This window comes from Aristolochia californica, unplaced genomic scaffold (assembly GCF_029961685.1).
Source record: "Aristolochia californica isolate CCGP_79_NKW_82.1479 unplaced genomic scaffold, dmAriCali1.0.hap1 SCAF_9, whole genome shotgun sequence".
Taxonomy (NCBI): Eukaryota; Viridiplantae; Streptophyta; class Magnoliopsida; order Piperales; family Aristolochiaceae; genus Aristolochia; species Aristolochia californica.
In genome coordinates, this window is record NW_027182290.1 from 830,973 (window position 1) to 856,484 (window position 25,512).

At 39.3% G+C, this 25,512-nt stretch overlaps 2 protein-coding genes across 2 annotated transcripts; both read left to right on the forward strand.

Annotated features, from left to right (window-relative positions):
* The first annotated feature begins 356 nt into the window (after positions 1-356).
* LOC137941348 (dicarboxylate transporter 2.1, chloroplastic-like) lies at positions 357-6,630 on the forward strand. The gene is made up of 4 exons (XM_068786713.1): positions 357-1,224; positions 4,346-4,659; positions 5,506-5,954; positions 6,117-6,630. Exons 1-4 carry the CDS (start codon positions 403-405, stop codon positions 6,230-6,232), a joined length of 1,701 nt encoding a protein of 566 aa, XP_068642814.1. The 5' UTR covers positions 357-402; the 3' UTR covers positions 6,233-6,630.
* A 5,451-nt stretch (positions 6,631-12,081) lies between these two features.
* Positions 12,082-14,147, forward strand: LOC137941399 (homeobox-leucine zipper protein ATHB-6-like). Its single transcript, XM_068786787.1, has 2 exons — positions 12,082-12,597; positions 12,914-14,147. The coding sequence occupies exons 1-2, from the start codon at positions 12,537-12,539 to the stop codon at positions 13,783-13,785; spliced, it is 933 nt and encodes a 310-aa protein (XP_068642888.1). The 5' UTR covers positions 12,082-12,536; the 3' UTR covers positions 13,786-14,147.
* Positions 14,148-25,512: the final 11,365 nt, after the last annotated feature.

Consider the following 25,512-nt stretch of genomic DNA (forward strand, 5'->3'; position numbering starts at 1 on the left):
ACGGCTCAAGACGGAAGGGAATCAAGCCGAGTTGAATGGGGAAAACTAACTCGTGAGGTAGATTGCTGGATCTCGTAGATTCCGCGTGTACGAGATAGATTTTGGGTGGGGCCAGAAGATGAAATGCTCCTATTTTCCTTCAAAGGGAAGGGAGTGACCAGATGGAGATGAAAAAACAACAAAGAAAAAAATAGTGGAAACGACGAAGTCGCTGGGAAGACGCTTGAATCAGACAATTGGGGAATGTTAAAATTGTTTCATTAAAAATATACTCTCGCGAGTGTAGATGATAGATACACGCTCCCCGCATTTATTGTTCACTCTTTTCAAATCTCCCGAACGGGTTCCTTCAGCCACTCTTTCCTTTCTCCCTGAACTCCTCTGAGGACGGAGTGGGAACTGATGGAGGCCTTCTCACTCTCTGGTTCTTCCGCTCTCTCTCCCTTCTCCCGTCTCTCCCTCACCCGGCGATCTCTCTGCAAATCCTCTCCGCCCGTTTCCTTCTCCCTCACCCCATCCAACGGCATCAAGGCCTCCTCTCGTTCTCCCCTTCTCCTCTTTCGCTCTCCCTTCATTCTCTCTAAATCCTTCCTCTCTCCTCCGAAGCCCTCCTTGGTGGCGATACGATCATCTTCGAACCCCAATTCTACTCCGGCGGATTCTCCTCCGAAATCTAGTCCCCCTCAAGGTGCGAAGCTCGTCCCACTTTTCATCTCTGTTGCGATTGGTCTGGTTGTCCGGTTTGCTGTTCCTAAGCCTGTCGAACTTACGGCTCAGGCCTGGCAATTGTTGGCGATCTTTCTCTCGACGATCGCGGGGCTTGTTCTCAGTCCGCTGCCGGTGGGCGCATGGGCCTTTCTCAGTCTCACCACCTCGGTCATAACGAAGACGCTCAGCTTCTCTGCTGCTTTTGAGGCGTTTACGAATGAGGTGATTTGGTTGATCGTGATTTCGTTTTTCTTTGCTCGTGGGTTTGTGAAGACTGGGCTTGGGGATCGAATTGCCACTTATTTTGTCAAATGGTTGGGGAAGAGCACGTTGGGGTTGTCGTATGGATTGACATTGAGCGAGGCACTCATTTCTCCCGCAATGCCGAGCACTACTGCTCGGGCCGGCGGTGTGTTTTTGCCAATTATCAAGTCGTTATCCCTTTCGGCTGGAAGTAGACCAGGGGAGCCGTCAGCAAAGAAGCTAGGATCGTATTTGGTTCAATCACAGTTACAGGTCAGCTTATTTCCGACTGTTTTGCTATGACTTTTTCTTCTCGATTCTTTGTTTATCTTTTTTTTTTTTATACTTTAGCCTAAGAGCACATTGGTTTACATTTTCTAGTAATTCCTTACACGGTTTTGAGTTTTCTGCACTGGCATGTTTTGCTAGATTAGGAACATGGGTGTCTCACTGCTATTTCTTAATTAATTATAAGTTATCAGATTTACTATTGATGGAATAATACGTGAGTTACAAGATATAAAACATAATTTTTTATTCGAAGATTCAAATAAGGTGCGAAATTAAACTGACAGAGTCAACCCATGGTGTTGTTGAAGATAGAGTATAGAAAGAGTAACATTGGCAGTGAACACACGCAGCTCTCACGACGGCATGGAGAAAAATAAATTGTCTTATCTTGAAAATGGTTAGGTCATTCCATTAATTCACGAAACATGAACACTGGGCCATTGACATTTGCAGTGAACGCATTGACTTTTTTAAAAGGCATATGGAACATGAATTATCCTATCTTGGAATTGGACCCTAATTGTCCTTCAGGTATGGTAGATGACCAATCATAGGCAGGCCATCAAGAAAGATGAGAAATTTTGATAGCACTCCCCATTGAATTCATGAACCATGAGTACTGAGCCATTGGCGACATATAAAGAAGAAAAACTGGAAAAAAAATGTGGTGAATTGGCTGATTAACCGGAAAGAAAAATTAAAAATGAAAACTGATGGATGTGACAAGTTAAGGCAATTGGGTTTGGATTTCAGCATATAAAATTGATTAACCATTTTACATGAATCTACTGAGCAAGTGTTCTTGTAAATATATAAATTGTTACTTTTTCATAAAAAGGGCTATGAGAGCTTTGGATAATTAAGACGGCAAACTTGGGATGCTTCTTGAGCATATATAATAGCTGCATTTTCTCTAGAACCATAAATGCTTTGTTTATTCTTCTTCACATGACTTACAGAAGCTAGCAATTAAGTCTCAAATACAGAGGCAAATTATTTATACCAATACTATTTCGGAGTTTCCAATTTTTACTTTAGGGAGCTTTTACATGTCCCCATGGATGCATCACCGAATGGCTGATGCTGACATGTTCCTGGTACAATTATGGATGCTTCTTTTTTTTTCTTTTTTTTTAAATAATGATATTTTCCTTACATATTGGTTATTTCTGTTAATCCACTGTTTTTGGAAGTTATTAGAGAGTGGACTCATCGATTTTGGATGAATGTATCTCACTTTTTTGTTGTGAAATGTGTTGATCCGATTTGATCCTATACAAAACAAACTCACAACAAAAAGAGTTTGAGAGGAAATTAGATCATAAAAATAACCGGTTAAGTTGATTGATTGTGAGGATGCAGTTCAGCTGCTACAAGGAAAGAATTTTTGTGACAAGCACAAAACTTACTCCTCTGGATTGAATAGAAGATGCCTTTGATTCTTGTCCTCAAGTTGTAATGCAAGAACTTTGCAAAGCAACAACAATACATCAGCAGTTTTTCTCCTCTTTTGATTTCTGATGTCCAATGCCCTTCTCTTGAGTTCTAATCCCCTTTTACAGAGTTCTCCCATGACCATGAGGGGAGAACATGGGAAATTAGTTACAGGAATAACAATCTCTTATGAATTATAGAAATTCAAAGTTTGTTTCTTGGTTGCATCTGGTTCACCACAAAACTAATGAAATATACTTGTTAGATAAGGCTTGCATATGAGATACCCAACCACTACCATATCAACTCTAGGAAATTCTTAGTTTTCAAGTTCTCAGGGAAGAACTTGAATTTTCAGTTGTTGTTTTCTAACTAGCAGTAGCTAGCACGAGAGAAAAATTCACAAAGGAATTATCCTCAGAAAAAGATAGAAATAGACAGTGGTGCTCCAACAACCAATAGAGAAAATTTGTATTGAACTTAAAAACTGATTGAAAGTTACAATATATATCTCCCTATTTATAAACTAATTCAACCATAGTCTTGCCAAAATAAGTTACATCACCAAACTAGAACTTTTCTAGGACTAAACCTCCTAATTACAATTGAATTGTGACTTATTAAATTGAAACCATTTTCTAGAAAAAAATTCCAGAAAATATGTTAGATAGAAACTTCCAACAATGGACTTCATAACTTTCTAAATTGACTACTAAGAAAGAAAACTACTAACCAAACACTTTCCTAAATAAAACTCTCCCAATTGGAACTAGAAACTAATAAAAGCAGAAACTTGCTGACTTTCCTTAGAAAGTACTAAACCATAGTAGTTACCTAAAAAGTGACTTTCCAAAAAAAGTAAGCTATTGTCTTTTCTATTTTCCTCTTTCCTTCTCCTTTCATAAACCTTCATTGGTTTGGGACGACTAAATTTTTCCTCATATTTTTCAGCAATTGCTTCATCATTAGAGTTATGTACAATGTCAGTTTGGTATGAGTTAGAATTAGTTGAGTTTGGGTCAGGTTTCATTGAGTCAGGCTGGCGTTGTGCTTCTTATGTCAAAATGGGCCATTGACGGGCTTGTGCTGGATTATTTGGTTCTATACTTTTCACCCCTTTTTTCCAAAATGACTAAAATACCTTTATGCATCAAAATTGTATAAAAGAGACTTATGCATTCAATTTCCCATTAATATACATCTTCCTATGTTAAAGACACTTTGGATAGTTGATTTTACAACATTTGCCAAAATTTTCAAAGTGCTTTTTGTTTTTTTTTTTTGAAGTATCTCAAAGAGCTCTTATGTAAAGAAATTATTGAAATGGCTCTTTCATAACTAAATTTTTTGTATTACACATGATTCTGCATTGCATATACATTTTGATAGCTCAATCATGATATTCTCTTGATTTTGGGTGAAATTGCCAAGTACCACAAGGTAAAATTACCAAAATGCCCCAGGGTATTCAGATTTTCGTTTCAACATTCTCTTCTCTCTCTCTCTCTGTCTCTCTCATTCATTCTAGTGTTTTCGTTTGTTTAATGCTTCCATTTTATACTTTTGATTGGTGATGTGAATTAACCATCTTGACCTTAGACTGTGTGGCATTTACCATGTGAGACATCTTGTTAACATATTTTATTGCTGTTGTGGTGATGCATGACAGTCAGCTGGTAACTCAAGTGCTCTTTTCCTAACTGCTGCAGCTCAAAACCTGCTGTGCCTCAAATTAGCAGAGGAACTTGGGGTTAAAGTTGCTAGCCCATGGATTACCTGGTTTAAGGCTGCCAGCGTACCTGCTTTTGTTTCTCTTCTAGCAACTCCGTATATATTGTATAAGATTTTTCCTCCGGAAACTAAGGACACACCTGATGCACCAGCTATGGCAACAAAGAAGCTGGAGCAGATGGGACCTGTCACTAAAAATGAATGGGTGATGATTGGTACAATGCTTCTTGCTGTATCATTGTGGGTTTTTGGGTGAGTTTTTCTTGAATGTAGCATTTAATGTTATATTAGTATTGTTTGTTCATGCAAAGATAAATTCTTAGTGAAGGCTGCACATGAATACGCAGCATTTGGATTTAGCATAGAGTGTTTGATGGCTTTCTTCCGGACAGTGATTTTAGATGTGTTCAAATTACTTTTGAGAGCTAGTTCTCTATAACGACTTTGCTATTTCTAAAATAAATACCATTCGGATTTTGGATTCTTTGCTGTTTGAACTGCTTATTAATTGTTGACAGGCAAAAAAATTCTGCCTTAAAAAATATAATAGTTTTATTCTCAAGAAAGTTTAGAATTAATTAGTTTGCAAACATTAACTTGCTAAAGTTAGTCAAATGTACTGTTGGCTAAGGTAGACAGGATTTGCACAGTATCTTTTACTTGATGCTCTATTGAGATCCTTAGATGCTCAATTGAGAATCCTAGTTTAAGGGGAAAAAAGCTCAATTGGGAATCTGTATTCTTGGAAACTTATGTGAAAAAGCATGAAATCTGCTTAAGAAAGAGATAACCATTCACTATGAGACTAAAATTCCCGATGGTCTACTTAGGTGCTCATCATAGAATGTATAATATTTTAATGAGAATAGCAGTAGTTTTGTCACTGTTCAAAGATCCAGCATTTATTCCCTGTTAAAGGAGGCCTTATGAGGCCTGTGTAGAAGTTTATGAAGTTGTGGACATTACTACAGACCTTTTGAATTGGTGGACCTCTTTAGTGCTATATTACTGTTGCCATAATAAAATCTGGTTTATGCATAGGTGAGATTGTTGGAGGATGACTGTGTATTCCTTTGTTTTTTTGGTGTTTCTGGGCAGGGAGGCTCTCGGCATAGCTAGTGTTGTTGCTGCAATGCTTGGTTTATCAATCCTTTTGCTGCTGGGAGTCATGGATTGGGATGACTGCTTAAGTGAGAAATCTGCTTGGGACACATTGGCTTGGTTTGCTGTCCTAGTGGGTATGGCAGGCCAACTAACAAACCTTGGAATTGTTGGATGGTTGTCAAACTGTGTAGCTAAAATCCTCCTGTCATTTTCGTTAAGTTGGCCTGCTGCATTTGTTCTTCTTCAGGCAGCATATTTCTTCATCCACTACCTATTTGCAAGTCAGACTGGGCATGTTGGAGCTTTATACTCGGCCTTCCTTGCCATGCATTTGGCGTCCGGAGTTCCAGGTGTTCTATCAGCTCTTGCACTAGGATACAACACCAATCTCTTTGGTGCACTTACTCATTATAGCAGTGGTCAGGCTGCCGTATATTATGGAGGTACCTACTTTTGTTTTTTTATATCTATGCAGTTTCAGAATGTGTCCTTCAACTGGAAGCATGAGTTTGTCTCTATTGTTACAGTAGCCGGTATAATTGTGTTTGTATATTTTTTGAATTCGCTTAATAACACCTAAGTATTATTTCCTTTTTTTTCAACAGCTGGCTATTTAGATCTTTCAGATGTGTTCAAATTTGGATTTATAACAGCCGTGATGAATGCTGCGATCTGGGGAGGGGTTGGGACGTTGTGGTGGAAATTTTTGGGTCTCTATTGAGTTTCTCAAGATGTAAGTCAAATTCATTAGCTTGATGCTTGATGTTCTAGTTTTTAGTTTAGAAGCATCATATTCTTCGAACAATATCACCAATATTTGTTAGAACTTTGCACTATGATTTTTGGTGCGTCCAAAATCATGTCACAATCTGAAAAACTGGATGTGTCTCCAAATTTCAAGTTCATGTCATCAGTTTTCTGTTATCAATCTAGAAGTAATGTAATTGGCAGCGATTTGTAATCAAATATTAGTCCTTGATTCACTCCAGATACTCGTTCATATTATTTTCAACATTAATGGCTGTCACCTGGGCAGATATCTGTTTGTGTTCTCTCTGTCTATCTATTTATCTATTTATGTATCTATCCTTTTCAGACAGTGAAAAGATCTGTTGAGCATGTGAATTGTTATGAACTGGGAATTAATAAATATATCTTTCGAAAAGAAATTTGCTGAAGAAGTATTGTTGATAACTTATGAATGTCATCCCTACTAAGGCAAAGCTAAGTTTTCATCTCTCATATGTGGGTCGGGTTGGGTTTGGGAAAACTTGTCTCTGATCCGAAACCTGGTGGTTTTTTTTTTTTCCCATTTCCGACCTGCTGGGTGAAATTACAAACCCGAACCCACATTTTTCAGGTCTGGTCGAGTCTGGTTCCCCGTAAAACCTGTTGGGTCCCGATTCCATTCAGGACAGAATTGTAAATACAGATTTTGTTTTTAGCTTTCTTGTAATTTCTTTGGTGAACTATTTAAGTTCTGTAACCTAAGTTTACTATGATTAATGAAATCAGTTTTTGAACTCCCGTGCTCGTCTCTGTTTTCCCTGTCTGGTTTGTCGTCCTCTTAAAACTCTTGAACCCTTTCATCTGGTAGGATTCCATTTCGGCTGCTGAGCTCAAGAAAGACGGCGCCAACCCCTATCTAAGTAAGCTTTTTTGTTATATTTACATAAATATAGTTATTTGGATAAGTTCGATCGTACCTACTTTTGAAGAGAGAGAGCACTCCCCTTGTCTTGTATATACCTTACGATTTTGAGCCGATTTTGGCTCCATTTTCTTGTAATCAACTAAAATTCTAAAATCTTTTATCTGGATTTCAAGAAAATATTCAAACATATATGTTCAATCGACTTGGATGCTTTTGTTTGCTTTCACTTTGAGAGCGTCATGTGAGGAGGAGAACGGCTGATTCTTCAGGAACAGTTCTTCCCCATTAAAATCTACTCAACTTCATTAGTACTTCAACATGGAACTTTTTTGTTTTTATTCAAGACCATGGAGGAGTTTTTTTTCTTTCTGAAATTAGGACTATAAGTATTCAATTATATTTACCACTTTATGTTTCTGATAATGAGGCAAATGCTGCAACTGCTAGCAGATGTTTATGCCACTTAACTCAGTCTTCTGATTTAGTCTTATGTCTTCTAATCTATATCAGTTGAAGATAAAAGCTGAATGAAAATTGATTGTCAACAGCATTAAAGATGACTGTCATGTCCAACGAAATACTAACCAACTGCAAGAAAACTAACTCAAGATAACATTAACTAATTTAGAAGTTCATATACAGTCAGAGACGAACGAATTAACAAAGTTGACTTTCTTAAACAGATTATTGGATTTTTCCTCCAAAATTTTGTTGAATCTGATTAAGCCAGACAAAGGTCATCCTAGTGTGAATACATGAAATGTTTTTCGTTTCTGTCGACAGTGGTTTACTAGGTTAATGAAGTTTCCTTTTGACAAAAAAATGGAAAATGCGGCCATTGCTAGAATCACAACCACTGAAAAAGGAAAAAGGAAGCAGACCCCATTTCACATCTCAAGCAGAAAGCAGAGCTCAAAGTCTTCACAAAGATTCTGCTCCCCGTCTTATCAAATTAAAGGCAAGAGCAAACAGAGCTCACGGTTCAAATAGGCAGAAAGTGTCCAAAAAAACAAAGCGCAGAAGGTCCAATCTTCTCCCTGTTCCAAACATACCCAGTTACCGAATTCTTCATTTCATGGGCTGTTGGGCACTTCTCTTTTAGGGGTTCTGCAGGCTTCATAGCCTAAAGATGCAACTCATCATTGCCCTTGCAGCTCGCTTGCATGTGATTTGAGAAAAAGAGTCGATTGGCTTTCTGAGGGATGGGACTGGTTTGTGTCTTTAATTTGCCTCTGCACTTTCTGAAAAGAAAGTATAAAATCCCTCTAATTAGATGTGGATGCAAGTTTCGGTTGAGATTGATTGCTTTCCATCATGGGTTTGCGGCTGTCTGCCCAATAATCCTGGCTTGTTGTGCTGTCAGTTTGAGAGCTCTGTTTAGGCACACTCAGCGTGGCAAATCAACAAACACCATATATGCATTCACTTGCTTGTCATAAATCACAAGCTATCACGAGGAGTGATTCTAAATGAGGAAAATCAGATTTCTGGGAGAAAAGAAACGACCATCTTTCTTTCAATCCAGATTCCAGACCCCATGATTTCTGTTTCTTACGTGTGCTTCAATGCCGCACTTGAAAGAAGATCCACCCTGTTGTCTCTCAATGATGAATCTCAAATCCATCCACTCTCTAACATCAATACTATCCCGAATTGTTGTTTTCCAAGCAATAAATCATTCAGACGACCCCAATGGCTCTCTTGCTGGCATTTAAAAAACAAAGCACGTCCCTAACCAGCCAGTCGATCCACATTGAAGCTGGGGGGCCCTCACCTCTTACCAGAGGAGAAAGAAAGAAAGATTGAATGGAGAGCAGGAGATAGCTTATCTGAACATCTCAAGTGGACGGAGAGAGGAAAAGCAAAGGGCCGTGCAGTGCCAAATTTTTGTCCCGTTTGTGGGATTATAGCTGCATGCAAGCAATTCAGTGGGAGCAAAAGTCAAGATTGGGTGAGGAATTGCCATCGGAGGAGCTTGAGTTTTCACCGAACAAGAGGATAAGTCGGGTCAGGTTAGCGATGAACTCGGGTTAAGAAAATCCAACTCGTGAAAAAAATGGAAACAAAGGAGTCACCCATGATGACATCATCCAGTTAAAAAAAATTTCAAATGCACACGTGGGGCAAGGGCCTAGCTTTGTCGGAAAAGCCAGAGCAGTGATTGGATTGCAGCTGCGTCACACCTCCCACGTGGATAAAGACCGTATCATCAATGCTTCTTTGTTTGGACCCTTCCATCTTAACCGTCCGCCTGTCCCGTCGAGGTGTTGGGCCCTGTGGGACCGCTTGATTTTATTCCGTGCGGGGCCGGCATGTCGTCGACCATATATCCTTTTTAATGATTTTATTTAATATACTATAATATAATTTTGTATATTTATTTACTTATTTTCTACATTGTAATTTTGATTAAAAATCTGGTCCGGTTCAGCATATTCTGCTCGATTTACCCGAAAATTGATTCATGACCCAAATCAAGTTGGAAAGAATCGAATTAACCTAATAAAACTATACCATATAAAAAGACTGTATTTAAATATTATGGTTGAAGGTAAGGATGGCAACAAAGCCCCCGAGCCAAACCAGCTCGCAAAACTGTTTGAGCTCGACTCTGTTCAATTTTTACTTGAGTTCGACTCAAGTTCAAACTTGAAATAATACTCATTATGTATAACAAACCAAACTTGAGATTTTTCAAGCTCAACTTCTTAACTCGTGAGTTAATTCATTAACATATATATTTTTACAAAAATACCCTTTACTCTAATTGTTCTCTCAATTTTCTCTTTAGTTGGTTGATAATTGTTCTTATTTACGTCGAACTTTAAGCACGATCGATATTTTAACCCTTCTGGGTTCCTCAACTTCTTTTAGGTCTGCTAAACTGGTTATTATAAATTAGTAAGTTTTATTTCAAAGTCTTAGACTCTTCTACGATAACTTACCTCTAGCTCAAACTCAGTTAAAAATTTTGGGTTTAAATTCGATTCCAATTTTAGGCCGGAGGCTACGAGCTCGATCTTAAACATACGCAGGTTGGGTTGAGGGTTGATGCCACCCTAGTTGAAGGTACCTAGCAGAGCATTAGGCAGGCCTCAAAGATGTCCGGAATGTATCTGTTGAGTTGGGCCCAACCCACGTGAAACTTCTGCAGATCCAATGCCGTAAACTTTGACAATGGACCAGAATTTTCTTAATACACATTTCCCACAAGCGGCGGTCGCGATCACAAGTAAATCTGTGGGCCTGATGGCGATTGGAGCGATCTCGGGACCACCGTTTGGAGTGGTACTGCGGGGATCTGTAGCTTCCAATCGGGTGAAACTCCAGTAATAGCTTTTTTGGCCTGCGTGTCATTTCGTTTTTTTCCCTCTTCTTCCTTCTCTCCCTTTTCTTCTTTCCAGCATGGAATTCCCACCCTGGTATTCGTGCTTGAGATTCTAAAATGGCACCAAGAGAGGTTAACCAAGTAGCAGCGGCTTCGAACAAAGAAGAAGCAATAACAGTCGTTTAAGAAAGTTCATGTGAGAAGGAGAAAGAAGAGTTAGAGAACCCTGTAGTTTCTTTCTTTCCCTCCTCTTCCTTCTCTCCCTTTTCTTCTTCCAGCATTGAATTCCCACCCTGAGATTCATACCTGAGATTCTGAAATGGCACCAAGCGAGGTTAAGCAACGGCTTCGAACAAAGTAGAAGTAATAGCAGTCGTTTGAGAAAGTTAAAGTGAGAAAGAGAAAGAAGAGTTAGAGAACCCTGTCGTTTATTTTTTTCCCTTCTCTCCCTTTTCTTCTTTCCGGCATGGAATTGCCACCCTGAGATTCATACTTGAGATTCTAAAATGGCACCAAGAGAGGTTAAGCAAGTAGCAGCGGCTTTGAACAAAGTAGTAGCAATAACAATAGTTCGTCAATTTACCCAAAATGAAACCAGATTTCTTTTCTTCCATTGCAGTCTTTCTCTTCAAGTCTCTTCATCTGAGATTCTGGAGGCTTTCTCTCTCTTCAAGTCCTCTCATACCAACTATTTTCTGTTTTTCTATTCTTAAGAAAGTGATATTCAGAATGGTTACTTAAATTTATGAGTCAGTGCCTGCAACCAAAAAGACTTTGGAGGAGAGAGAATATTCTCCACTAATTTTTTTACTTAGTGACTTTGTGTTGCTTCAAGAAAATAAAATAAAAAAGATATTTTTTTGATTAATTTTTCCATTAAAAATTATATATTTTGTCTTAATTAATTTTTATTAGAGTGAAAGAAGGGAAAACAGGCTGGACTTTGGCTGAACCCAAAGTTTTGTTTCAGAGGAGAGTTAGTATATTTACAAGAATCTTATTTACTCTATAATATTTATAATAATACCACTATATATTTTTTATTATTTAAAAATGATAAAAATAAATACACGTCAACATTAATGTATGAGATAATAAATAAATCTGAAATAAGAAGAAATTAATTTACGGAAAGGCCACCACTCCCTTGTGTAACCCCACGCAGGTGGCACCACACGATCTGCTGACAACAGCCGAATCTCGTCGGCTCGGCTCCGTTCGGCGCCCACCATTTTCCTGCTTTTTTTAATTATTAATTTTGTTTTCCTTCTGTTCTGGACAGCTGCTTCTCTCACTTCGGCGCGCCTCACGAAACCAAATATTTTAACTGAATAAATAATTAAAAAAGAAAAAACCCTTTTATTCCATTTTTTATGTCCGTCACCGATCCCGAGTAATATCTCCACTGAAACGGTCGAAAACCGGCGATTCCCGGTTACCGCTCTTGCATTTCGGATTTCATTCTCATTTCAGCTTCATTTCATTTGCTCCGCGTAACTCTGGTCAGTTTCTAACCCCCGTCTAACCCATCTTCACCTTTTATTTATACACAGCGGGAGTTATATCGCCTCCGAGTCCTTGGGCACGCCCTCAGAACTCTCTCTCTCTTCCTCCTCATCTCTGTGTGTTTCGTTTTTGTTTGATTGAACGATCATCGTGTAATGATGAGATTGAAGAGGAGGCGGAGGACGTGTAATCTGTTCTGGGTTTGTCCTGATCTCTTTCGGGGCCGTTGTTCGAGTGATGGGCCTTGAAGGAGGAGACGGGTTGGGGATAAAGGAGAAAGGTGGGGGAACGGAGGGAAGCTCTGTGAAGTTCAGAGGTTTTCTTTCGATACCTCTTTGGTTGTTTCAGGCTTCTTTTCAGCATGAAAGTAGCTTGTCTCGATGATGAGTTGGGCTTTTCAAGTGGCGAGAGAGCTGCTTGTTTGCAATTACCGCTGCTGCTAAACAAAGCCTGAGCGTGGTGGGGGAACTGTGCTGGGAAAGAAGAGAGATTCCTTTCATTTTCTGTTTCTGTTGGGTCTTTTTTTCTTTGTCAGTCATGAAGCGGTTGGCTAGCTCTGATCCTCTTGGGGGTGTGATTTCTATCTGCCCTTCTGCAGGTAAAAATTGGGAGTGATGCGTTCGTTTCTTCGTTTAGATCAGGTTCATTTTTCTGCATTGGAGGACTCCAACTTCTGGGTCCTTTGATGTTCTTTGTTTAGAGAAGAGATGTGTGAATGTTTCTAATCAGACCCATTAGTTTTACTCCTGTTCATTCGATCTCGTTTTGGAGCTTACTATATGAACTTTATGCATCAAACTTTTAGTGTTTTTTAACTCTTGGTTGCGAATGAAGCTATCTGGACTTGGATATTCTTAATTCTTCGTTGTTCTGTAACACAATTACTGTTTCTTTTTCTTTGTTTTTTTCTCCAGATGTGAAGACTTCTCTGGGCGATAACAGCACTGGCGGCAATCTTTACGACAGAGGATTCCAATCTATCTTGGACGGATTGAACGACGACGACTCTGTGGAGGAACCGGGGCAGATCTCGGAGAAGAAACGGCGGTTGAACGTCGATCAAGTGAAAGCCTTGGAGAAAAACTTCGAAGTAGAGAACAAACTCGAACCGGAGCGGAAGATCAAACTCGCTCAAGAACTCGGCCTTCAGCCGCGTCAGGTTGCCGTGTGGTTCCAGAATCGCCGAGCGCGCTGGAAAACGAAGCAATTGGAGAAAGATTACAGCCTCTTGAAGGCGAATTACGATTCCCTCAAGCATAATTTTAGTGCCCTTCAACAAGACAAAGAGGTTCTAATAGCCGAATTGCAGGAGTTGAAATCGAAGCTGAAGGAAAAGAATGAAGAAACCAATGGTTCGATCAAAGAAGAAGTGAACCAAGATCTCCAAGAAGGAGAGGCCCTTGTTTCAGAATCGGAAAACAAGGCTTCTAATTATCGAAGTAAAACTCTTAACGAGGACAGCGATTCGAGCGCTGTTCTTGACGACAACAGTCCTGATCCGAACCCAATTTCACCAAATGGGTCTGTTCCTCAGATGACGATGTTGATCTCCCCCGTCATTTCCTCCTCCCTCTCCTTCGACGGCGGATCTTCTTCATCTGCCTCTTCCATAAACTGCCTCGACTTCCCGGATACGAGGATCTCCTGGAATACGCAGAAAGGTTTCCACCAGTTTCCGAGGATGGAAGAGCACAATTTCCTCAACGCCGCAGAGGAATCGTGCAATCTCTTCTCCGACGATCAAGCCCCCAGTCTTGCGTGGTGCTGCGGTGAGCCATGGAACTGAGGGAACACTGCAAAAAAGATGGCCGGAACCGGGGGAAGAGTTCTGTAAAATGGGAATGTATGTAGTAGCTTCTGATCAATTACCCATATTTGTACAAAAGAAATTGTCTTTCAGAGCTCTTTCGCAGACCTGAAACGAAGAAGACGAAGAGAGGCTTTCGAAGCAGAAGAGAAGAGAGACATGTGTTGATTAAGAGAATAAAAGAAAAGCTGAAGCAGTCGGAGAAATAGATGAAACTGTGGCGAGTGGCAGATTTTTACGTGGAGATTGCTGGAAAAATTGCCGGAAAATATGATGTTAGGACTTGGATTAGTAATAATTTGGAGAATGAAAAGCCTTGGGATGTCTCATTAGTTGTTCAATTAATGTCATGTCCTCATTTTATCATCTTCTGTAAATAGCAATAAATATGAGACACCCTGAAACAACCCTATTAAGATCATAAATTGATAAAATCGCAAATTGGCTTAGCAGTTTAAATTCAGTACCAAATGAACTTAAAAATAACACTCATTTACACGAAGATGTATTGATTATAGTCTAATTAAATTTCTTAATCAAGTCTTGGATGAATCTATTTTTCTCTATTGTCCAATTAAAATATGAGAGAGAGAGAGAAAGAGAGAAAGTCCAAAAAGTCCGACAATCTCTAGTCAATTGTGTTTCTGGGCTTGCTCATTTTCACATTTGAAAGCAACAATCGTACCCTTTTGAGGAACAATATTTTCTCATCACTCACTCTCCCCATTAAAAAAATTTAAAAGAAAAGCATGAAAAGCAGAGAGAATAAAAAGCCGGGCCTGGACTCTCGGACTCCGTAGGACACCCCCACCCTCCCCTTTTTCCCCCTTCCTATAAACCACCAAAATAAAGCAGAAGCAAGAAAGCCTCTTCTTTTGGTCTCTCTCGCCTTCCTTTCTCGATTCAGAGGCCACCACATGCATGCATACGTGCGGAAAAAGAGAGATTCCCGTTGTGGGCCTGGAAGAAACACTGGGACACCCTCTTCCCACTTTCCATCCACGGTGGGTTTTCCTGGGTCCCACTAACGTGTTCAGAAAAGCTCGGAGATTGAAGCTTTTCTGGGAGATTAAAAATAGTTTTTTTTTTAAAAAAATAAAAATAAACGATGAGTGTGAGGGTATTGGGTGGCATGTTCCTCTTTGCCCACACAAGGCATAAAGAATTATATAAAGATTTGTATGTATATGCAGCTTGATTTCCCTGCCTGGGATTCAGCATTTTAAAAGATTTTACACCCAACTCAGGTGTATAAATGTGGGTTACCCTGGGAGGATGATGTTACTTTTGCGCAGGGGCGGCAGCCTCGCTCCTACCAACTTTCCAAACTTTCTCCCTTTCCGTCGCTGCTGATGGGAGGGGAAAGAGGGGAAAGGAATAGGGACGGCGACGGGTAATCTCCCCATACTGACTTGTTCTCGTACTACCTCTCTATCTGAAACAATGTCTCTCATAACAGGATCCAATGATTTTCTTTTTACTTTTTACATTCGCTATTCAATATCAACGTGTCCTACATATGTCCTACACCAAAGAGGGCACAGTAATTCTCAAGCTCAAACCTACTGAAGTTCGAGTTTAGTTTGATTTGAATACTTTGAGTTTGAACTTAACATTCGAATCAAGTTCGACCCCAAAATTTTTAACTCTAGTCGGGTTCGAGCTCCCATCAATATTTAAAATTATAAAAATAAATAAAAAGAATATTGTAGTGAACTTAGTAGCATTGAACTGCAAGCTATCACAGATAATAGACCTAAAAGAAAGAGCAAATACTTCCATAAATAATGTTTGTTCCATGAGTAAACAACAATATTAGATGTTGAGAAACTCAAAAGGGTTGAACTATTGATCGTTTTTAAGGTTTGAGAGAAATAAGAGCAATTATTAACCAATTAAAGAGGGAATTGACGAGAATAATTAGAGTAAAAGGTATTTTTATAAAAAAAAATTATACTAGTAAATCGATTTACTAGCTAACAAGCCGAGTTTGGCTTGTTATACTTAAATTTCAAGTTTGACCTCGAGCAGAATTGAGCCGAACTCGAAAGGTTTACGACCCAGTTTAGCTTGGTGCCACCCCTAGTTTGTTTACGCTTTATTATTGCTAATCTTTCTTTATCATCTCTAATCCCAACTGTAATCAATCAGCAAAAATGTGCAAATGCATAGGGCATTAGACATATATACTCCAGACGTAAACCTATTATAATCCTTCCCCAGATATAACCTAGACAAAGCTATCAGAATCGCATCCACGTGTGGGTATTGGATACATCCACGCATACCTCAGCTATGAAGCATTTTTTCTACTCAACTACTCCAAGGCATAGGAGGCAACTTCCCTCCATAAACTATAGCTTAATGGACTTAAACAATGGGATGTGTGGATGAAGAGGAGATTCTATTAGATCGTATCAGAATTAAATAATGGCCAAAGTCTATGTCACCTAAAGTCCCAAAGGCTTCCTACGTTGCGGTGAGATTTGAGAAGGAAAACGATAGACACATTTTCAATTTGTTTATTCAGCCCAAATGAGAAAAAAAGAATTTTCAGTGATGGCTACTTTTTCTACTTTTACTTTTTTTTCCTAGAAGAAGCTGACATTTTGTATTACTTGTCTCTCATCCAATTTCTTTTGCTCCTCCCATGCATAAACTAATCAGTTTTTTTCTTTTCACTTACACTAATTATAATCATAAAATAATCTATTTTATTAAAAAATATTCATATTAATAAAAAAAAAATTATAGGTATTTCAACTACAAGATTTTTGTGATGCTCAAAAGTATAAACCTTAGTATAGACAAAACCCTAGGAGACGGGTATCAGGCATCGGGCGTTCTTATCGTAGCATCTCGAAAGAAATACTTTGGAGGAAATTTGAGATGCCCATCCAAGTCTTATTAGTAATGAGATTTGAATAACACAAGGTCTATATCTCATGTAGTGATTCATTGGGTAAGGCTTAGTTTATTTGTCAAATTCATTCCAACTTCAAAGGAAGAATTTCACAAGGAAATCAACTAAATAAACCTAATTTTTAGCATGTCATCATCTTTGAAATTGGGTTAGGGCAGTATATATTGAAAGAAATCATTCAGAGTGGATTGTAACATGGTGAAATCTTCATTAAAATTTGGGTGATTAGATGGTGATGGGAGGGAGAGGGTTGCAGCATCAATGGTTTACTGATCATGATGTTAAACTTGGTTAGAATGACAAAGACAATAGGCCTCCAAACAAACAGTTCAAAAGACTATTTTCACACTATCTTAATGAAACAAAGTTTACTTTGATTTCTAATCCATGCATTTATGATTGACGCTATTTGGGAGCTTAATGAAAATCTGACGTTACTTGCGCTGCATCTGATGTAGAGAAGGTAACTACAATCAGCTCCAAGCTACAGGCACATGGAACCTCTCATTTTCCGAGTTTTTTAAGATTATTTCTTCATTTCGAGTCATGTTTAATACATTATTTAACATTAATTCTCTCTCTCTCTCTATATATATATATATCCTGGGATGGACTAACAGTGATTGATCTGTTCGTTGTCGAATAAAGAAACCATACTAAACTCAGGCGGAAGGAAGACGAAGCACGGCTCCGGTGGACTCCAGTGAGTATTTTATTGTCGGGTGATTAGCGTGAGATTCCGTTGTTATGATATGTTAACGATAAAAAACGAAGGCCCGGGATTGATCCATGTAGCATTTGAATGCGGCCTTGAGTGTCCAAAAGGGACATTCTTCCATGGGTAGAGGAAAGAAGAAGATGGAGATTGGCTATGGCTTCCGCTGTGCAGAATAGAGAATCTGTGTCTACTCGGGAGAAGATGAGCTAGCATTGCCTGCATTAAACTCATCTTTTACCATCGAAAGAACGAGTGGTTACAACTGTCCACTATCTCTAATGAGATAACGGGTTTAATTATGTATACCATCCTCATGTAAGCTTCATTAAATTGGATCAATGCTAGTGAAAGCATAAAAGATTGGTTAATGATGGTAATAAAAGATAACTAATCATAATCCATTCAATTCTACCAGTTCTCCAACTAATGCTAAAATTGATGAGTCATGAGATTGAGATAAACTAAGACTAATTCCACAAGAGTTAACTCCCTTAATTAGAAGAAAAAGCTTGATTTTGAAAAGACAATTGAAGTGGTGGTATAAGGAACGAAAAGTGAGGAAAAAAATCCTTTTTTAATTAGTGGTAGTGGAATCTTGGGTTGTGTAGGGAAAAAAGCTCTGATTTTAGGAATCAAAACCGTATGGGAGGTGTAATATGTTGGCCAATGACATTTGTAAAGGGAATTCACTTTCTTGAATTAACAAATGAGGCGCACTTGTCTTTCTTTCTCTTTTTGAGAATTCAGGTCTTATCCGGGACATGCAAAGGAAAACCCAAACATGTATTTGCCTTTCTTCAATAGACTCGAGTTTGGGTCAAATAAATGGGTCAAGTTCGGGTTAAATTTACTAGGATGGGATCAAAATTTGTTACCCTTGAATCTGCACCGCCGTCGCCGGTCGTCCGAACCTGGCCCACAAAAAAAGGGCAAAACCCTCTCACGTCCTCGCGTCTGGAGCGAAGGCAGAGAAGGGTAAAAATGTAATCTAGCACCGCACAGGTGGGCCTAACTGAGAGCGATGCTGGAGTCCACTCCGAAGCCACAAAACAAAAGGCCACGAGTACCACATCAGCAAGGCGAGCTGGCCGTATATTTTTCAATCCCGGAAGTGGGGTCAAGTGGTTGCCAGAGACAGTGGGCCCTCCTTGGCTATCAAATCAGCGATGACCGACGAACGGCGACAAAAAAGCGGACAGTGTACCCTTTGGGCTGAGCCAATCGGTTTTCTCCCTTCGTCGGATTCGGAAACTCGTCGGCGATGACGTTCCCCTTCTAAACCCATTTCTTACTCTAAAATCCGAGTGCGGAATTCTATCTCCTCTGGCGCCCTTATCGGCCTCGGTGCGTCAACTTTTTCGGGAGAGAGGGAAAGGAAGGGGCGGAGGGACAACGACGCGAGGGGGAGGAAAAAGCAACGTCGATGGGACCCGGGGCAGTCATCCATTTTTGACTCCTGAGGCCTCTCGACACGCGTCTGGAGACAAAGGCCTCACGTGTCCTTCCGCTGCGAATCCGGATTCCTCAGAGTTCGTGATATCGTGCGCCGCGATGTGGACGTCGGCGTAGTGACGTCCGCTTTTCGGGCGACCCACTGGACTGTGCGGCTTCGGTTGAGCCGAACTGTTGTTGCTAAGTGCGCCGTTTTAGTTTCAGTTCAATTTCTGTCATAAATTTTATTTTTTCTTTTTCATATTTTTAAAACATCATAAATTATTTTCTCATTCATTTCCATATTTAAAATTCTCAGCCCTCTTCACATGATCACATCCCCTTCTATTTTCGGATTATATTAATTAATTTCTTTTCTTATTCATTATAAAATAAGCGATTTTACCTTTCGGTAATTTTTGCATTTTTTTATTTTATTATATTTTCAATATATTGTAGAATTTTTTACTGACTCATATCTCTCTCTCTCTCTCTCTCTCTCTCTCTCTCTCTCTCTCTCTCTCTCTCTCTCTCTCTCTCACACACACACACACACACACACACACACACACACACACACACACACACACACACACACACACACACACACACACACACACGCTTTTGGGTTTTCTTCTGTTTTTTTCCGTTGTCGACATAATTTTGGCACTCTTTTCACATGACGTTTTTGGTTCCCTTCCGTGCACTCAGACGAATCTAAGCTTTTCATGAAGCGCGTCAGGCGCAACCCAGAAACTGCTGACAATGTAACAGTACGCGGAAGGGGGGATGTGCAGAGAATCACAGATACGGCTGAGATCACAGACCGGAAAAAGTCCCCGCCCGTGAAGAGAGGGACTGAACATGCATTTTGGCGCTCCATGAGAGCATCTCGCTCCTCATTTCCACAAGCACTCATAATCGCGAGTCATTATTCGTCTCCAGGCAGCTGTTAACGACGGAATTGTGATTCTGTAGATGACAAAAGTCACCCCGTGCAGAGTGGAGACCATTGGTAGCGGACTGTTTTCTTCGTTTGGGAAGGGAAAGATGCTCGACCCGCTTTTCGCTGATTGGGACGAGGGTGGTCCTGAGTCTCCTCGCTCTGCAAGTACCCTTCCCTTCTGTTAAAGATTTCGTCGATTAGAAAGATCCAAAACATTTGATTGCTGCCAACTTGCAAATACAATTGTGTAATGAACAGTGGAGAGGCTCGATGTAGTTGCCTCCATCTTTGATTGCTTAATGTTGTCGTTACTGGAACTCTGTCTCTCCATGATGGTGAGATCTGATCGGTTTACAGGCAACCCTAGGGAAGCTCTCCATAGAAGACTATGTGCCATTTAAAGTTTGCCTGAAATATCTCAGTTAGCAGCCAGATAAGACTACATTAAATGAAAACCCAGAAAAGAGACGCTTTTATTTACAGCTGAAAAAGAACTGCATCAAACAAATCCTAGTACAAGGTGAGGAATAAGCGCATTTGGAGTTACTAATTACTATGCTCCTTCCTCAAGAGTTTGAGACAAATCCTCTGGAAGTGTTCTCTTCAACACACAAAAGGTTTTAAAATGTTTCTCCAGAGTCTCCGAGCTGATTGGTAACAGGAAAAGAGAATGGCAAAGTAAAACTTTGATTCCTTGACAAATGGAGTAGAATGTCAAAGTACTCTTAGGTTCTGAATACCAATCTATGAATTGTATTGAGCAAGAATTGAAGCTTTCTTTTCATTAATAAATCTAAAATAAGAACTACCAGTCCTTGATATTTGCCTTCAAGTACTATAAGATTCTAGCTAAGACAAAAAACAGCCGGAGTCCAATACATCAACTGAACACCACCACGAAGCTATATTGGTACAAAAACCTTTCTCATGAAGCAACAAATTCTCCAACCAGGAGGAAAATGGCTCAACCTGTGGCATTGGGGATGAGACAAATCCAGCTTAGAGACGATGGGAGACGTTTGACAGTTTATCCAGCTGCATCAAGCTCCGCATTTAACACTTTTCTAAAAATTTGTACGACATTCATTGCTGCAGCATGACAAGATGAATTCAATGATCTTCAGCTGGGGATAGAATAGCACGGAATCATTGTGCTGTGATTTCCAGGTTGCCTAGTTCATCCCAGAAAGAAGCTCTTGGAGTGGCTTTAGAGGGCCTTTACACAGCTCCCATGGACCAGCAAATGTCATCTGCTTTTGATTTCAAACTTGCACAAAGAGAGAAGACTCTTTTTTCTGTAATTTTCTTTAAAAAATTCTTGAAGACTTCAAAAATAGTAACAATCAAAGACATCCTCGTGATCTCCATGACAGTTGAGTTTCCTGATTGATAGACAAGATTTCAAGAAAGCCAAGAAGATCGGTGGGTAACATATCTTAGCAGCCTAAAACATCACAAATACTAGCTATTGCACGTCCAAACTATCATAAATTTCTTGTCTTATTCCATAGCCCAAGGTTCTCAAAAAGTGGCATACCCAAAACCCAAAAACCTTCAGCACTAAAGACAGTACTCACACACTTGACCATCTGCTATATAATCCAAGCTCGTAAATCTAGCAAACAGCTAGTTATTGTCCAACAGACCAATAACACAACCGACCAAACTTCAACCAAACATTACTTGCCACTGATATGGTACTCATCTCAATGTCCTCCAAAAGGAAAAACAATTATCATTGCATGAAGAAGGAACATGACACAGAGGAGTATTATTTACTGTTGACCATGAGGAAGGAAATTTTCAGAAAAAACAAGTGCTATGGCAGATGCTTGGTCCTCTTAGAGAATGAGAGAAGATTTGAGCTATGAAATTTAATTCTTATTGTAGACCCCATTAACTTAAGCAAATAGAATGGCCTTTCACACTCCAAAACAAGAAGTCCGGTCAGCTGTGCTGAGAGTGTGTCCAGTAGCATTATCGGACACGTGTTGGCCTGGTTACATACCAGAAAGGAGTTCAGCATGGTTGGTTCAACTTTGTGCTTCAATTGGGTGGCCCTTGCAAGCATGTCCCACCGCGGTCACCCGACCATCAATCTCGCCTGAGTGCCTCCTCCATAGGGAATCCTTAAACTGAACTTTGATGGCAGCACCCATGATAGTCCGGGCATTGCTGGCTATGGTGGTGTCATTCACGAAGCTGATGGACAATTCTCATCACTTACTCAGGTTCGATTGGCATTGCCGACTCTACCGAGGCTGAGCGTTTTGCTCTCCCTCAAGGCCTCTCTATTTTCAGACACCATCTCAGTAGGTCTCTCATCATTGAAGGAGATTCTCAAATTGTTATCACTTGGTGTTCATCTATCTCTACTCCTTGTGGAGACACTAGACCATTCTTCATCAAGTTTTTGACACTATTTCTAGACGCATGTACCGAGATCAGCTAACTCTTGAGCTGACTTTCTTGCTAAGGATGGAGCCTCCCTCCAATCCCTTGCTATAATGGGAAGGCTCCTTTAGTTTTAGTTTGTATGCCTTCTTACCTTTGAATAGAACTATCATTTCACACAAAAAAAATAAAAAATGGTGTTATTGATTTAGGTAATTGTGAGAATGTGATGTCACAAAAGGCAGTGTCTAAACTTTAACAGAAAGGCACGCTCACCCACACTCATAAGAACTCACATGACTGACTTAATGAAGACAAAGTCTCTAAAGAATGTTTAGTATCTCTCTCATAGGCTATATGTGCAAAAACAACACTTGGTGTGATGTGATCCCCAAGGATGCAGGTCATCTCCTACTCAAGAGTGGCAATTTGATACTAGAACTATAATCATTGAGAAACATTAATGCAGAGAAGCAAGCTGAAGAGTCCTTGGATACATTTGATAGATCCAAGACCAATATGAAGAAGAAAAAATGAGGCCCAATCCCCTTATTGCTTTTGAGTATATATTTTTCATTGTCTTTTCTGTTATTTTCTTATTTTAAGGGTTTAGGATATTTTTACCCTTCATAAGTTATAACCAATAGGGTTATTTTGGTTTCTCTGAAGATGTTTTGTCTTAACCATTAGTCTTACCCAGGATAACCAATAATGGACATCAATTGGTGGAAGAAATAAGAATTCCAGTAGTCGTCCTGGCGCTTGCCCCTTTTCTATTTGTGTCCTTTAGGGTTTTAACAAGGAAACCCTCGATTTCTCGACTATTCACTGTGTCAAACACAGCCACCATTTTTGTGGAGGACAAACAAGCTTGCTCTTCTCCAAGCAAAGGACACTATGCTCAACAAGTTCAAATCTGTAGTTTTCCTTCCTTTTTAGACAAACTTTGAGCAAGAAGAATCCAGGAAAATGGATTTTGCTCTCAGCTCCACTAGGTACTAATTTGAACAAGCAGAATAAATACACTCAAAACAGGTGAAGGAGTTCTAAGCAAACTCAAAGAGGTGTTTCCTTCAAATCTACTTCCCGGTTTACCCCCCAAGCAAGATATACACCATACAGTTGACTTACGGCCTGAGTTGACATTAAACGGAACACTTATCCAACTCCATGGGATAGCTAGGCGAAACAGAATGTTATCTATGGTTTTTTATGTTAGAATGCAAGGAGAAATCACTGAAAAACTCATTGGGTTCCTTTCCTCCAAAGACACCAAGTAATGGCAGCAAATTCAGTCTTCTATGAAATTTGACTTGTTTTAATAAGGGTTGATGGAGAGCCTTGAGGGAATTTGGAAAGCAAAACTTGATTCAAAGTATGTCAATTGTAGCATCCCAACTACTGGTAGGAGTTTCAACTCTAAATTGCTTAGCTTTCATTTCTTGCTTGCTATTGTAATACAGCTTCTTTGGAGCTGGTAATAGGGGAAAAAAGCACTTGTGGATGGCACACCAGATGAGAAGGTTTGAGAGGATAAGAGTGTCTAAATATGAACATTTTGCAAGTTACAAAAGGTTTTGATGATAAAAAGTAAGAACTGAAAATACCTACGTAAACTCAAAATGTAACTTCTAAAAAATAAAAACCTCACCTATTCTTTAAGAATGACTTCACTTATACCATCAACAAGCATGGTTAGTCATCTGGAAATGTTTTAAGCCTCTACTTAAAAAAAAAAAAAAAAAAAAAAAAAAAAAAACTAGAGAAGGAAGAATTACACTTGTTTTCAACCTCCACTAGAGTCTTACAATGGAACCAACAAATGACAATAAAATAGAGGAAGAATTATGAAGTCAACTGACCCTAAAGTAACTTAAATTATATCCTCAGTAGAAAAATTCAACATAAACTATAGGCATAAAATGTGCAAATACTTCTTTATCTACCAAAGATTTTTATGTGAACTTCATTTCTGTTTCACATACACCAAATTACGTGTGACAACAGAAACTGACATGCCTCAAGAAAATTCAGTATGATCAAATCAAAGAATTGAAGGCCACAATGTCAAACTGAATGAAGAAAAAAATTATACTGCCTTTCCAAACATTAAATAATAGAAAGCATCCTGAGGTAAACAAACACCATCTTCAGCCTGAAAAGGTTAGATCCCAGACAACGAAATTGTATCAAATATGATCAGTCATGTAAAACCAGTCACAAAGAAGCCAAATCAGGTTTCCCACAGGAAGAGCAGAAGAACCCCCCGTTTAATTGTTGTGGCTCTGACTTACTTCATTTCAAGATTCTCAGGATTTGGAGCCTCGTTATTGTCACTTCTTACCAATATCAAAAAAATGAATTATTGTTCAATAGACATTAATGATAAGTTCACAAATCAAAGGGCAAGACAAGCACCCGGGACAAATGAATTGCTTATGTTAATGGGAAGAATCCCTCATAGATTAATGTCAGAAAAAGTCATGTGGTTATTAGTCTAAAAAAAAACCTTTAATTTGAACTAGTCATTTTGGGATGGACCAAGAACCCATTTTTTAATGGTATCAAAGAAGGACACATGTTCTATTGGGCCTAGTTCGTGCACCGTTTAGTTTGTACCCATTTGTCTTGTCCATGTCTCAAGCCCGTTATCCATTTGTGGAGACGGATGTGAGGGGCGAGTTTCAGTGGAATAATCTCCATAGGTTGAGTCACTAAAGATCATACAATTATTAGTTGGGAAAAAGACCCCAGAGTTTTTATGTCCGGAATTAGTTGTGGAAATATTTTCTAGAAGCCATAATTTTTCCTGTATATGTGGAATTCCAATTTAATTCTCCAACAAAAATGAAATCCAAATGGAAGAGGAAAACGAGGGACAACAAAGAGGAGGAGAGCGGCCTGCCTTCTCAGGGACAGAAATATAAAGGAATTGAAATTGCCTTCCTTCCTCTGTCTAGATAGAGAGGAGAGCAGCCTTCCCCCTTGGGGATGGAAATGGAAAGGAGATGGAAGTCTCCCCTTTTTCCATGCTTCCAACCTAGAAGGAGCACACCCCTCCCCCCTCTTTTCCCCCTTGTGACACAGCACAGCCCCAATTGATGAAGGACAGTGTTCACCCTTATAATACTAATTATTTACTTTTAAAATTTTAAACAAAATTGTAATTTTATTAGCTTAAAATAATATTTTATTTTTATTTAACTGAACATACTTATTTAGTTAACATAAAGTATCATTTAATTATCATTTTTTAAATCAATTATAAATAATTATTTCATTTACAAAATTAAA